General features: G+C 46.4%; 1 protein-coding gene across 7 annotated transcripts in view; it reads right to left on the minus strand.

The window, feature by feature from the left end:
* Positions 1-82: 82 nt before the first annotated feature.
* SLC38A7 (solute carrier family 38 member 7) overlaps positions 83-16094 on the minus strand; it is a 28546-nt gene continuing 12534 nt past the window's right edge. For 2 of the 7 annotated variants that reach the window (XM_024125013.3, XM_055079052.1), the window contains exon 11: positions 11954-12982. In XM_024125013.3, coding sequence (XP_023980781.1) covers positions 12561-12982 — 422 coding nt within the window. In that variant the 3' untranslated portion in view covers positions 11954-12560. The other 5 variants (XR_008615542.1, XR_008615540.1, XR_008615541.1 and 2 more) reach the window with 5 other exon arrangements.

Genomic DNA, 16094 nt, shown 5'->3' on the forward strand with positions numbered 1-16094 from the left:
AGGCCCAGCGGCCATGGCTCACGGGCCCAGCCGCTCCGCGGCATGTGGGATCCTCCCAGACCGGGGCGCGAACCCGTGTCCCCTGCATCGGCAGGCGGACGCGCAACCGCTGCGCCACCAGGGAAGCCCCCTTTTTTTTTTTTAAACTAGATGAATAGTTTATTGTAAAAGGATGTAACACAGGAACAACAAGATGGAAGAGATGCACAGGGCAGGTATGGGGAAAGGGCATGGAGCGTCCATGCTCTCCAACCACAGCACTCTCCCAGCACCTCCACCTGTTCACCAATCTGGAATCTCTGAACTGCATACTCTGGGTTTTTATAGAGGCTTTTTTTCATCGGCATGGTTGAGTAAGGCATTGGCCATTAGGCTGCAGATTCAATCTCCAGTCCCTCTCCCCTCCCTGGAGGTCAGGAGGTGGGACTGAAAGTTCCAACCCTCTAATAACACAGTTGGTTTCCTGGCAACCAGCCCCCAACCTTAGGCGCAGTCCGAACATCATCTCATTAACATAACAAAAGACACTTTAAATCACTTAGGAAATTCCAAGGGTTTTAGGAGCTCTGTGCCCGAAAGTAATTTAAAAATTCTTCTTCCTTTTTTTCTTTCCTTTTTCTCCTCTCTCTCTCCTTCCTTTCTTTTATTTCTTCCTCTTCTTTCTTCTCCTTCTCCTCCTCCTTCTTTTTAAAAGATAAGCACACAATGGGTTCCATTTACAACCCCTGGATAAGGAATTGAGGAGGAAAAGGCTGAGGACAATATAATCTGCCAGAGCTGGGAGGGACCACAGAATCAATCTCACTGAGAATAAACTAACAAGTGGCCCGTGGACACACCTCCTCATTCCCCCAATCTCATTTTTTGGACATTAAGAGCCAAGCCCAGGGGAGGTCATCTCTTCTTAGTTGGCCGCTGCTCCAGCCACTGCCCCTCCAGGAGATGGAGCTGGTAATGTTCCCAGCAAGAGCCTCTTTCTCCACATTGGGCCTTCAAAAGACACCTCAGTGTGTATGAATGGTGCAGTTCTAGCTAGTAGGATGTCAGTGAAATGACACATGACCCAAGTCCTCTTTTCCAGGAAGAGTTTGCTGTTTAGAGAGACTTGAGGTGAACTCTTCTAAGTGAAGAATTCTATCTTTATTAATTTAAAGTACCCTCTGGGAGTTCCCTGGAGGCCTAGTGGTTAGGATTCCAGGCTTTCACTGCCATTGCCTGGGTTCAGTCCCTGGTCAGGGAACTGAGATCCTGTAAGCTATGGGGCCAAAAAAAAAAAAGAAAAAAAAAAGGCACCCTCTAGTGCTAAATATGACCGTTTTAAAAGAATTATGATAATAAAACATTTATTTGTTTATTCCTCAGTACAGACAAGGCATTTTTTATAAATCCAATATAATTTTTGTAACAACTCTTTTTAAAAAAATATTTATTTATTTATTTTTGGCTGTGTTGGGTCTTCGTTTCTGTGCGTGGGCATTCTCCAGTTGCGGCGAGCGGGGGCCACTCTTCATCGCGGTGCGCGGGCCTCTCACTGTCGCGGCCTCTCCCGTTGCGGAGCACAGGCTTCAGACGCGCAGGCTCAGTAGTTGTGGCTCACGGGCCTAGCCGCTCCGCGGCATGTGGGATCTTCCCGGACCGGGGCACGAACCCGTGTCCCCTGCACTGGCAGGTGGATTCTTAACCACTGTGCCACCAGGGAAGCCCTGTAACAACCCTTTGAGCTAAGTATTTATGTATATTTTCCAGATTATGTGGTAGATAAAGATGGCCACAAATTCTTTGTCACTTCTCTCTTGGAGGGGTGGGTCTATCTCCCCCCACTTGAATCTGGTGACCAGCTATAAATTGGGGTTCCCACGACTCCCACCTCAGAGGTCAGTAGTTTGCTAGAATGACTTACAGAACTCAGGGAAACATTTACTTACGTTTACTGGTTTATTGTAAAAGGTATTAGAAAAGGTACAGATGAATGGCCAGGATGAAGAGGTACATAGGATGAGGTCCAGAAGGGTCCCACATGCAGGAGCGTCTGTCCCCGTGGAGTCAGGATGTACCACCCTACTGGCATGTGGATGTGTCCACCAACTCGGAACCTCTTCCAACCATGTAGTGCTGGGATTTCTATGGGGGCTCCATCACATAGGCATGATTGATTATTAACTCAATCTCCAGCTCCACTCCCCTTCCCAGAGGTTGGGGGGCTGGGGCTGAAAGTTCCGAGCTTCTGATCAACGCGTGTGGTCTTTCTGGTGACCTGCACCAATCCTGAAGTTATCCAGGAGCCCCCCAATCATTGCCTCATTAGAACAAAAGACACTCCTATCGCCCAGGAAATTCCAAGGGATTTAGGAGCTCTGTGTCAGGAACCAGGGTCCAAGACCAAATATTAGAACAAAAAATGCTCCTAAGTACCCTTATCATTTAGGAAATTACAGAAGTTTTAGGAGCTCTATGCCAGAAATGGGGTAGAGACCAATATATTTATTTTTTACTATTTCACAAGTTGTATTGTTTATTGAATAATGGAGAAGGCTGCCAAGCTGTCTTTGCTGCAGCAAGTATTGTAATGTATGGATAAGGAAATCAAGGCCCATAAAGTTTAACTAACTGCCTAAGGCCTCATGAGAAGCAGCAAAGCTAGAATTCGAACATGGCCTATAGGAGACATTCAATTTTTACTTCTCTTATTTAAAAAAAATTGTTTGGGGACTTTTCTGGTGGCCCTGTGGTTAGGACTCCACACTCCCACTGCAGGGGGCATGGGTTCGACCCCTGGTTGGGGAACTAGGATCCTGCATGCTGCGCGGTGCAGAAAAAAAAATTTGTTTTATGATCACTTTAAAAAAAAAAACTTTTATTTATTTATTTATTTATTTATTTTGCGGTACACGGCCCTCTCACGTTGTGGCCTCTCCCGTTGCGGAGCACAGGCTCCGGATGCACAGGCTCAGTGGCCATGGCTCACGGGCCTAGCCGCTCCGTGGCATGTGGGGTCTTCCCGGACCAGGGCACGAACCTGTGTCCCCTGCATCGGCAGGCGAACTCTGAACCACTGTGCCACCAGGGAAGCCCTATGATCACTTTTTAAAACTTTTTTTTTGGACCACACCCTGCGGCATATGGGATCTTAGTTCCCAGACCAGGGATTGAACCCTCGCCCACTGCAGTGGAAGTACAGAGTCTTAACCACTGGACAGCCAGGGAAGTCCCTCTAACAACTTTCATAGATAGACGTGCAACAGTGTTAATTATATTTATCATATTATACATTATATCCCTGGTACTGATTTATCTTATAACTGGAAGTTTGTACCTTTTGACTACTTTCATCCAACTCCCTCTCCCCTGATCCCCGCCTCTGGTAACGATCTCTTTTTCTATGATTTAGTTTGTTTTTTGAAGTATAATTGACCTAAAACACTGTGTTACTTCCGGATGCACAATATAGTGATTTGATATTTCTACACATTTTAAAATGATCACCACGATAAATCTAGTTACCATCTTTCACCATATAAAGATATTACATAATTATTGACAGTATTCCTCACACTGTACATTTCATACCTATGATTCATTTATTTTGTAACTGGAAGTTTGTACCTTTTAATCTCCCCCACCTGTTTTTCTTATCTCCCCACCCTACTCCTCTGACAACCACCTGTTTGCTCTCTCTATCTATGATGCTGTTTCTGTTTTGTTGTGTTTGTTTTTAAGATTCCACAAATAATTGAAATCATATATTGTCTTTCTCTGTCTGACTTATTTCACTTAGCATAATACCCTCTAGGTCCATCCATGTTGTCTCAAATGGCAAGATTTCATTCTTTTTTATGGACCACATCTTCTTTATCCATTTATCTATCACTGGGCCCTTAGGTTACCTCCATATCTTGGCTATTGTAAGTATAAAAATAATTGTAAGTTAAAAAAAACCCAACTAGTTATGCATTTTGTTTTATAAATCCAGTGGTAATAAAAAGCTCATATCCCGGACTTCCCTTTTGGTTCAGTGGTTAAGAATCTGCCTTCCAATGCAGGGGACAAGGGTTCAATCCCTGATCGGGGAGCTAAGATCCCACATGCCGTGGAGCAACTAAGCCCGCGCACCACAACTAGAGAGAAGACCTCGTGCCACAACTAAGACCCAACACAGCCAAAAATAAATAAATAAACATTTTTTTAAAAAAAAGCTCATATCAAATGCCAGCAGTCCTTTGTCCCAGCTTTGCCCACCTCTAGCTCGTTGTGTTGCCTACATGCATCTCTTTTAAGTTGTTTCTTTTGGCATTTATCTCACTATTTTAAGATAATGTACTTATACTGCTATTTTGTGATTTAAAAATTAAAAGCAGTAATTATTGATTAAAGATTTAGCTTTCTTACACCTGCACCCTAAAGCCCCTCCCCTTTTAAAATGAGGTTCTGTCACAATACAGCCCTTAGGGTTAAATAATCAGTATGTACATTATTATGAGTATGTAAATATTGTTCACTGCTGTGCTGCGTATTGATAGTTTAGGTACTTCCCTGGTGGTCCAGTGGGTAAGACTCTGTTCCCAATGCAGGGGGCCCAGGTAAGATCCCTGGTTGGGGAAACCAGATTCCTCATGCATGCTGCAACTAAGAGTTCACATGCCGCAACTAAAGATCCCTCATGCCATAACTGAGACCCAGCGCAGCCTAAATAAATAAATAATAAAATAAATTTTTAAAAAAGTATTGATAGTTTACTATGATTTCCTTTCCTTCTTTGTAAAACTTGTTTTTCCTGTGGTTAATAATGGCCATATTTTCCCATTTGCTTTGTTATATACATACTTATCCAAACGTTCCAACAGATCTGTCAGTAATTATTCCAAATGCTTAGACAAGTCAGATAACCTCTTAGTTTTATTTTTTCCCTGGAGACCTTCCTTTGATTGCTCTCCCTATTCCTGCTTCAACTGAACTGGCCACGTTTTGGTCAGCTGCCCAGCTGCCATTTGGAAACCATCATTTGGTTCTTCTGAGGTAGATTCTTGGTTTCCTGGATGCTTTGCCTTACACTTTCTTGCTTTACAACTCTGTTTTGCTGAAGCATATTCTCCAGTGACTTTCTGAGAGAGGCTACACAGGATGTAAATTTATTTACTCTTTACCTATCTGGAAATATTTTTGTTTCAGTCTCACACTTGATTGAAGGTTTGGTTGTGCACTGAAATCTAGGTTGGAAAGTTTCACTCAAAAATTATGAAGGCATTGATGTGTTATCGTCTAGCTTGCAGTGATGTCAAGAAGCATGCCCTCCCTGCCCACCACTATCTCAGAAAATCTTTAAGATTTTCTCTTTATTTTCAGTGTGCAGCTCTTAAAATTCAATTTACTGGCTCAAGTATAGAGACTCATATCTTTCAGTTCTGAAAAATATTCTTGAGTTACTTCTTTGGTAATATCTGTCTTTCTCTGCTCTCCCACTTCCTACCCCTGCCCATTTTCTTTCTTCTCTATTTCTGGAACTCCTGTTAGTCAGATGTTGGATCTGAGTTGAAACTCTAATTTTCTTATCTCTTTGTCAGTGAAAGTGCTGAGTCCTAATCACTGGACAGCCAGGGAATTCCCTCCATCTCTGTCTTTTTGTTCTGCTTTCTAGGGGATTTTCTTAACTATCTTTAACTCTTGTTTTGATTTATTTTTAAATTTGGCAATCATACTTTTAATTTTTAGGTGCTAGTTTTCATTTTGTTCATTTTTCAAAGCATTCTCTTCTTGCTTTATAATTGTGATATCTGCTTCATTTAATTTCCCTTCTCTCAGGAATTCCCTGGTGGTCCAGTGGTTAGGACTCTGTGCTCCACTGCAGGGGGCCCTGGTTGGGGAACTAAGATCCTGAGAGCAGGGTGGCGTGGCCAAAAAAAAAAATTCCCTTCTCTCTAAAGAACTCCTTTTAACACTTCTTTCAAGGCAGGTCTACTGGCAACAAATTCCCTCAATTTTTGTTTGTCTGAGAGAGTATTTCTCCTTCACTGTTGAAGGATAATTTTACAGGATATAGAATTCTAGGTTTCTCTTAACATTTAAAATATTTCACTCAACTCTCTTCATGCTTGCGTAGTTTCTGAGAAGTCAGATGTACAGTTGACCCTGGAACAACATGGGTTTGAACTGCAAGGGTCTATATATAGTGGATTTTTTTCAATAGTAAACACTACAATACTACACGATCTGCAGTTGGTTGAATCTTTAGATGCAGAACCATGGATATGGAGGAACCTCGGATACAAAGGGCTGACTATAAATTATATGGAGATTTTCAAGTATGTAGAGGGTTGGAGCCCCTAGCCCTCATATTGTTCAAGGATCAACAGTAATTTTTTTTTTTTTTTTTTTTTGGCCACACTGTGAGGCTTGTGGGATCTTAGTTCCCCGACCAGGGATTGAACCCAGCCCCTGGCAGTGAAAGTGCCAAGTCCTAACCACTGGCCCGCCAAGGAATTCCCTCGTAATTCTTAATCTTTGCTTCTCTATAGGCGTTTTTTCCCTCTGGCTTCTTTCAGGACTTTCCCTTTATCTTTGATTTTTTGTATTTTTTGAAAATGATATGACTTGGTGTCATATTTTTCGGCATTTATCCTGCTGGGTGTTCTCTGAGCTTCCTGGTCTGTCATTAATTAATCAGGTGCCTGAAATTAATTTGGGGGAAATTCTCAGTCATTATTGTTTCAAATATTTTTCTGTTCCGTTCTCTTTTCCTTCTGATATTCCCATTCTGTGTACATTATTCCTTTTTTTTTTGTTTTTGTTTTTCCACAGACTTTTTTTTTTTCTATTTGCTTTTCAGTTTTGGAGGTTTCTATTGAGATATCCTGAAGCTCAGAGTTTCTTTCCTAAGTTCTATCCAGTCTGTACAGTATAGGCATTCTTCATCTCTCCTACAGTGTTTTTTATCTCTAGCATTTCTTTTTGGTTCTTTCTTAGAATTTTCATCTCTGTGCTTACATTGCCCATCTGTTGTTCTTGCAGGCTGTCTGCTTCATCCATGAGAGCATCTTAACCATAGTTGTTAAAATTCCTGGTCTGATAATTCTAACACTCCTGCCATATCTGAGTCTAGCTCTGATGCTTGCTCTGTCTCTTAAAACTATGTTTTTTGCCTTTTAGTATATCTTGTAATTTTTTCTTGATAGCCAGACATAATGTACTAGGTAAAAGGAACTGCTGTAGATTGGCCTTTAGTAATAAGGTTGCAAGGTGTAAGGGAAGGGGAAGCGTTCTATAGTCCTATGACTGGATCACAGTCTCTTAGTGAGCCTGTGATGGACTGGCTCACTAAGAGAAAGACTATGGACTTGACTTATCTTCTCCCTCCAGTCCCCCCAGGGTGGCTAGAGTGGGATTGAGTTGTGTGTTTCCCTTCCCTTAGGTCTGTTAGGCTCTGGTTAAATTTTAAGTGTCTCCTGAGGGCATATCTTATTAACAAGAACAGAATGCTCTAGCACATTTCAGAATGGTTCCTTTTACCCTCCTCTGCTGGAAACGAGGGATTTTTTTCTGATGTTTACTATGAGAACCTGGTAGAGCTTCAGGTAAAACCCACAAAGTCACAAAGTATGCTCCCTTCCCCCAATAGGACTGGGTTCCTTGGTGTTTTTTTTGTTTTTGTTTTTTTTGGCTGCACTGGGTCTTCATTGCTGCACGCGGGCTTTCTCTAGTTGCGGCAAGAAGGAGCTACTCTTCATCGTGGTGTGCGGGCTTCTCACTGTGGTGGCTTCTCTTGTTGCGGAGCACCGGCTCTAGGCGCACGGGTTTCAGTAGTTGTGGCACGCAGGTTCAGTAGTTGTGGCTCACGGGCTTAGTTGCTCCATGGCATGTGGAATCTTCCCAGACCAGAGATCAAACACGTGTCCCCTGCATTGGCAGGTGGATTCTTAACCACTGTGCCACCAGGGAAGCCCTTCCTTGGTGTTTTTATTTCTCAGATTTGTCCACACTGAGCCTCCAGCAATTCATCAATTACATTTCAGGTTTCCTTACCCTGGCACTGACTCCCACAGAGGTTTCTGCGTGTGGGTTTCTGCTCTGTATTTGTCCGTCTCTCTCTCCAGTTCTGGGGGCAGCGGTGTGCCTTATAATCTGACTTATTGTACATATCTAAGAAGAGTTGACTTTTCGGTTTGTTCAACTTTTTACTTGTTGTTAGGATGGAGTGGCCACTTCCAAGCTTCTTACATGTTGGACTGGAAACACATCAATTTCATTTTTAATGGAAGAATATCCAAATAGGCATCTTGTGCCTATGCCTCCCCCGCTCCCCACCCCAGTGCCCCCTCAGGAAACACAAAGTATTCGGAGGACAGGGTGTCTGCCTTCTTCCTTCGTCCTTCTTCCTGACTACAATGTCTCTGGCCTTCCTCCACACCTACGGAAAAATTTTTCATTGTATCACAGCAATGAATTACCAAATCTGGATTTGTAATACTGAATCTACATCTAGCACATGTACCTACATAATTAGTTTCTGTGATTATTTGACTGGTCTGATTCCCCCACCAGATTGGAGGCCATGATCTCGAAGTGGCCCTGCCCCAGTATAGGGACATCACTCAGAAGTGCTAGGCAGCAGATCACCAGGAACCCTAATGGACTCAGGACTGGACTGTCCTCTGAGGCCATAGGCTCCTCACTTTCATAAGCCGAAATTATTCAGAGGTGACCTCTATTGACTAAAGGAAGAAACTGCAGTTACCCTCCCACCCCACCCCCCTTCTTTCCAGTACAGGGAAATGACCACCATAATCCCTGCTATCTACCAGGCATTTCACGTATATTATGCCATTTGTCCTTGGATTTATAATATTTGCATCTATAAGATGGGCACCATCACTCCTACTTTATAGTCGAGGAGAGTGGGGTTCGGAGAAGTGAACTACTTTCCGAGTTCCCACTGTAAAGAGGCACTGCTGAGATCCACCCCAGGTCTGTCCGAAGCCAAAGCCTTTGGTCTGTCCACCAGTCCCCTGCTATTCAAAGTGCAGTCCAAGGACCAAAGCATGGGCGAAGCTGGGAGCGTTAACAACGCAGACTGCAGGCCCCACTCCAGATCTACTGAATCAGAACTTGTATCCTAAGGAGATAAAAATTTTGTATGCACGTTAAAGATTGAGAAGTACCCTGACTCCCAGGAAGTGGTAGGGGAACCTCTGCCTGTGTCCTCCTGAGGAGAAACTGAGTTTTTGCATTTCTTCTGTAAACGTGGATTTCTGGTTATAAAGTGCTTCTGCCATTTTTTTCATGTCCTTTGTTGAAAGTACAAACTGATCATCAGTGACCTTAGGTCAGTGATGATCAGTCAGTGATGTTCAGTCCCATGTTAGAGATTCTGGAAACAGAAGCCCAGAGAGGGGAAGCGACTTGGCCAGAGCCACCAGCCAGCAGGCATCCCAGCACTTGACGTGGTTTGGATGGGACAGTAAGTCAGAGGTTGTAGGATCTGATGTTGGTGCCAGCATGAGGGCTGGAGGTTCCTGAGCCTGCCTTCTGGGGTCAGAAATCACCAGACTGAGAGCCCTCTGCTCACTTGTTCATTCATGCACGGCCAGAGGGCTCCAATTTTACTCCCTGGGCACACTATGTAACATCTCTCTGCTTTCACTTTTGCATAGAGTTGCCATGAAGACCGAAAGCGAATGATGCAAGTTAAGCGCTGGCACAAAGTAAGAAATCAACAAGTGTTAGTTGATATTCATTCATTCATTTGTTCAACAACTATTGAACACTTGCTGACTATGTGCCAGGCACTGGCTAAGGTACCTGATGGACAAGGGAGATGTGACCCTGCTCCCGTGGAACTTACAGTCTAACAGGGAGACAGACATTGATTAAGTGCTTACAAGTCTTGACTTGATGGATGAATTTGGCTGTGCGTTTGCCTGTGGGCTAGATGTAACCTTTCCTTCCCTCTGTTCACTCAGAGAAAGTGAAACCAAACCTCAAGCTCTTGGCCCACTAGGCAGGTGTGAACCGTGGCCCAAAGCTGTCCCACCTGTCTAGTCTTGCAACATGTTTCCTCCTTGGAGAGGGTCCCCACCTCCACCAGGAGGGAGGGATCTTTGCAAAATACCCGAACAGGGATGGGGAGTGTGGTAGAAGGTGAGCGGGTTCGACTTTATTCTGAGGACCGGGGGAGCCATTGCAGACCCTCTCAGAATGCTCTGCTCTCACGTCTGCTGCTCTCCCACACCCAGGTAATGCTCCACCGACAATGGCCACTTTCCAGTTCCTCAAATGACCATGTTCCTCCCATCACAGGGCATTTGCACATGCATTTCCCACAGCCTGGAAAGGTCTCCCCACCTCTCTTCACTTAGTTCATTCATTCTACTCATCACTCAGGGGCCAGCTCATATGTCAATTCCTCCAGGAAACCTTCCTTGACTCCCCGGGGAAGCTTCAGACCCCCAAATATAACATTCTGTATTTTTTTCCCTTCTTGCCATTTATCACAACTTGCATGTTTATATTTGTGTTGACTTGCTAAGCATCAGTCTACCCTAGTAGACTGACAGCATAGCTGGTGTGTTTTGCTGAATATCTTCTCCCCAGCACTGAGCACAGTGACAGGCTCCATAACCAGGACAATAGGGCCTGCTCTCAACACCTGCCTCTGAAAGGACAAAGTGGAGGGGATGCTCAGGGGTCTGAAGCGCAGGGAGGGACATACAACACAGAAGCTAATCTGAGGCTGCAGTGGTGCAGGGAAGACACAGGAAGGACTTGAGCCAAGGTAGAGGCAGCAGGACAGACCAAGGTGGAGTCCCAAGTCAGTGGGGAAAGTCTGATGGGATGTGGAAGGAGAGAGAAGTGTTAAGAACCACTTGCAGGTTTCCGGCTTAGGGAAGGGAGCATGATGGGCCCATTCTCGAGTAAGGGGTCACAGGCAGTGAGGCCAAACGGCCTTATCGCACCCCAACCCCTACTCCCACTCCAGCCCATCTTCCTCCTGTCAGTGGCCTGGACTGTCCCTGGCACCAGACACAGGCCACGCAGCTCAGCAGCACAAGTCCCTTTTTATTAACCATCCTCCCTTGTCTGAATGTGCACAAGTAGAAAAGAAACAGTAAAATGCCCTGGCAGAGAGGGCAGGGGAAGGTGCTCCTGAGGTTAGGCCAGATTCCAGCTCATTTTCCCCTTACATCCCCCCACCCCTCACTGAAATCCAACATTAGGAGGCAGTGCAGCCCTGCGGGTGATGGGCCGTCCTCCTAACTGTATCGGGGTGGGCACTGGCAGGGCCTGCTGCTGTGCAGCAGGCTGAGAGAAAACGGCCACGTGGGTCTGGCCCCCAGGGGACGTGAGGAAAGGCAGGTCACCCAGTCCGGGGGTCTGAGCAGAAGCCTATTTGGCCCCAACAAGGCTCTGCTTCTTCTCTCTCACTGCCCTGAGGGCAGGGATCCCTCTCACTCCACCGCTGCATTCAGAGATTTTAGGCAGGAGGGGCCAGGGAGAACGCTAGGTGTTCCAGGCAGAGGAAGCCTGATTTGGTGCCTAGGGTTGGCCTAAGTGAGTGGCCAAGACGTTCAAAGGGGAAAATATCCTTCCTCACCCCGCCTGGGGCACAACGTAGGCGTGACCTCAGTGTGATCGACAGGCCGCCGAGGCCAGGCCTGGTAGACCTGTGGAGCTCAGGAAGTGGACAAGAGAGGGTTTGGTCCACCCCCACCCCCATACTTATGTGAACAGGAGAGACTGAACTACATAGAAAAATGGGGTGGTGGTGAAGAGGTGATGGGGGACAGGAGCAGACAAGATCCAGACTGGAAGGGAAACTTTTAGGCTGGCGTGACTACACTCAGATGTTGCCCAGTCAGTGGCCACTCAGCTGCCTTTCTTGTCTCCAGGGTACCAGGCTGGGTTGGCAGGGAAGGGGGGACATGCAGGGCAGGGAGAAGAGAAGCAGCCATTCAAAGTGAAGATGCCAGACAGGTTCACCTTGATCCTCACCAGCCCAGCCTGTATGGGGTTCCCAGCATGCTCCCTCACCCACCCTTGTGCCTCTGAAAAGAGGGACCCATCAGGAATCTGAGAGAGAAAAGCACACTCCCTGCCTTGGGGAAAGTTAAGGGAGGAGTACTCACAGCACCGTGGCACGGGACGGCCCCTGGCCCAGAGCTGGGCTGGCACCGTTTGTAAACATTAGACTTGGTGATGTCTGGGCATGGAGATGCAGAGGGATGCCTGGACCATCAGGTCTAGGTAAAAAGACAGGATGAGGCCCCAAAAGGCTTGGGAAATGTCAACCAGCCATGGGCAAGAGGGCTGTCAGGCTCACCGCAGGCCCAGGAGGCAGTGGACAAGGCATCAGTCTGCCTACCTCGGCGCACCTCTATGACTTCAGTGCTACCTTTGGAACTTGCTGGAGGAAGCCACTGCTGGCTGGGCTGCTGACAGACTGGAGCAGGCACTGAGTCCCGGGGTAATGAGCACAGCCCCTACCCAGGGCAGGCTTCTCTGTGGAGGATGGCAGCCCTTGGTCCACACTCTTTCTCCAGAGGGAAGTCAGGCTGAGTTGTTCCTTTGGAGACCTACCGACTCTCTTCACCCATGGCTTCCAGGCATGGAGAAGTTGAGAGGTGAAAGAGGGGGAAAGGTTCTTCTGTGACACAAGACCTCCTCCTACCATCCATGGCACTGCCAGGATGCAGGGGCAGGAAGGGAGCTGGGTTTGAGCTGTCCAGGGGTGTGGGGCCTGATTTCACCCCAGAACTGTCCCTGGAAAAGGATGTGCAGATGTCATCCCACCAGTAGAGGGGAATGATGCCGGACTCAGGGTGGTCCTGAAGCTCTACGAGATGGGTTCCAGGGTCCAATGGCAAAGGCCAAGAATTCCCTGGGAGGCAGTGGTTATGCCAAGAGATCCACAAAAATGGCGTTGGCTGTGGTCTGGCCGAAGATGAAGGCTCCCAGGGTGACCAAGAGGACTCCGTAACTGACCATCGCCCACCAGCTGTAGAGCAGAGGGTGAGAGAGGGCCTGGTCAGTCGACCCACTTGTGACTGTGCCGACTTCCATATATATATATATGTATAGCAGTTAATTACTGTAATTAGTTATACCACTTCTCCTGTGGGTGGAGCACTTCCTACTTCTCAACGACTTTCATACAACAGTTTATGGGGCTGGGTGTATGATCCCTAGACCACTGGTAAAGAGGCCAAGACCTAATGGAATTAATTGACTGGTCACAGCATACCAAGGGCAGGACTGGAATTAGAAGGCATGTCTCCTGGGACTTCCCTGGTGGTCCAGTGGCTAAGACTCCGAGCTCCCAATGCAGGGGGCCCGGATTCCATCCCTGATCAGGGAACTAGATCCCACATGCCACAACTAAGAGTTCGCATGCTTCAACTAAAGACCCCCCACGTGCCACAACTAAAGATCCTGCATGCCACAACTACAAGATCCCACATGCCATAACGGAAGATCCCACGTGCTGCAACTAAGACCTGACACAGCCAAATAAATAAATAAATATTAAAAAAAAAAGGAATGCATATCTCGTGATGGAAAGGTGGTCAAGAAAAAGCAGGTCACATGGAGTGATCCATTTCATTAAAAAAATAAATAAAAAAGCAGACATCTGGAAATATATGTGTCAAAAATAGCTACAGGGTTATAACTGGAATTTTTTTTTTTCCTTTTTTTGCCCACCTGGCTTGTGGGATCTTATTTCCCTGACCAAGGATTGAACCCATGCCCTCAGCAGTGAAAGCACAGAGTCCTAACCACTGGACAGCCAGGAAATTCCCTGGTTATATCTGGATATTAAAGGTGATTATTATTTTCCTCCTTAGACTTGTCTGTATTTTTTAAAGTTTTCTATAATCAATGAGTATTACTTGCACAATAATTTTTTTTTTTAAGTATGCAACCTGGTCATAACTTCTCTACCATTCAGGGACATGCACGTATTAAAAGAATGCAATGTTTTGCAAAATGTGGCCTATACACACAATGGAATATTATTCAGCCTTAAAAAGGCTGCTACAACATAGATGGACCTTGAGGACATTATGCTAAGTGAAAGAAGCCAGGTACAAAAAGATAAATACTGTATAATTCCAGTTACATGAGGTACCTAGAAGAGTCAAATTCACACAGACAGAAAGTGGAATGGTGGCGGTGTGGGCGAGGAGAGAGGGAATGGGGAGTTATTGTTTAATGGGTACAGAATTTCAGTTTAGGATGATGAAAAAGTTCTGGAGGTAGATGGTGGGGATGGTTACACAAAAATATGAATGCACTTAGTATCACTGAACTGAACACTTTAAAATGGTAAATTTAAAAAAAATGTAGTGTTTTGTATCCATTAGACTAATAAATATTGAAAAGGCTGCTATATACAGTGCTGGCAGGGGTGTGGGGAACAGGGCACTTTCATCCACTGCTTCTGGGACTTCTGGGACTGGTACTGCCTTTTTGGAGGGTAATTTGAACCCGTGTGCCAGAGTAAAAATGAGCATGCCTTATGATGGAGCAATTTCCTTCTAAGAATCGATGCTACTGAGATCCTCGAACAGCTGTGCCAAGGTGTACATGCAGAACTGTGTTCACATTCAGGACATATTCAAACAGCAAAATATTCTATGGCCATGGAAAAAGGAAGCAGTAGATCTTCTTGTGTGGACATAGAATGATCTCCAAAATACATGGTTAAGTGAAAAAAGCAAGTAGCAGAAAAGTGTGTCTGGCATGAAACCATTTTTGAAAAAACCTAACCAGACACAAAACCCCATGTGTTTGTGTACACGCATGCAAAGCTTTGTGTACACAGACACATATGTACACACAGAAACAGTCTACAAGGGCACAGGCTGTGCTGATCTCATGGAGCTCTCTCAGGAGAAGGGAGCGGTGGGGAGCGGGCTGTGGGGAAAGAGGGACTTCCACTTTTTTTCTCTAAAATCCTCAGTAGCTGATGACTAATAAGAACCTGCTGGGGCTTCCCTGGTGGCGCAGTGGTTGAGAATCCACCTGCCGATGCAGGGGACGTGGGTTTGTGCCCCGGTCGGGGAAGATCCCACATGCCGCGGAGCAGCTGGGCCCGTGAGCCATGGCCGCAGAGCCTGCGCGTCCGGAGCCTGTGCTCCGCAACGGGAGAGGCCACAACAGCGAGAGGCCCGCGTACCCCCCACGCCAAAAAAAAAGAACCTGCTGTATAAAAAAATAAATAAAATAAAACTCAAAAAAAGAATCCGCAGTAGTATTTGAGCTGTTACAACTAACATGTTACCCATTTTAAAAGAAGTATTAAAAAAAGTTTTTCAAAGTACACAAGTCTCCTGACTCCTATCCATTTAAAGGTCACTCCCCATCCAGTACCTCCCTGAGAGGACCACAGGCCGGGCCCTGCTTTACCTGGCTGGCTTGACTTCCTCCATCTCAGAGAGTTTGGCTTGAATGAGGCACAGCCCTAGAAGAGAAGAGGTGGCCCCGAGAGCTTGGGTGGGCCCCGCCCCACCCCCCGGCAGTCCAGCCTCCCCCTTTGCCAGGAGGCAGTGATGGTGGGTGGAGAAAGGCCTGTGTTTATTCCTCCACACATTCCGCCTCTGTCTCCACTCTGCACCCAGCTGGAGATCTGGCATCTGGTCTCCCAGGAGGGGCCAGCACCTGCCAGGCACCCCTTGGGCTGCATGCAAGCCCCAGAGCTAAAGGGGCAGCACTGGGAGTTGACTCTGGTGTCTACATTGTAGGCCCCTTCCCAGTGCACTTCTGAGCAGATGTGTCCACCTTGCTCCAAGCAAAGTGGCAAGGGATTTCCAGGTGGCCTCCTAGAGAGAAGTAAGCTGGATACAGGCAGAACTCATGACTGGGCAGATAGGACAGTTCCCCAGGGATCTGGTGGCAGACTGTGTCTGAAACTCAGGTCTCCCAACCCGTGTCAGGGTGCCACCACCAGACCCTAATTACCCTGTCACGGGCTGACCAAGCCAGATCCCTGATAGTCGGGGAGTAACAGGTACTTGAATGAAGAGTTAAGAGTATAGGCTGTGAGGGCTTCCCTGGTGGCGCAGTGGTTGAGAGTCCGCCTGCCGATGCAGGGGACACGGGTTCGTGCC

The sequence above is a fragment of the Physeter macrocephalus genome, chromosome 17, assembly GCF_002837175.3.
Source record: "Physeter macrocephalus isolate SW-GA chromosome 17, ASM283717v5, whole genome shotgun sequence".
In the NCBI taxonomy this organism is placed as follows: domain Eukaryota; kingdom Metazoa; phylum Chordata; class Mammalia; order Artiodactyla; family Physeteridae; genus Physeter; species Physeter macrocephalus.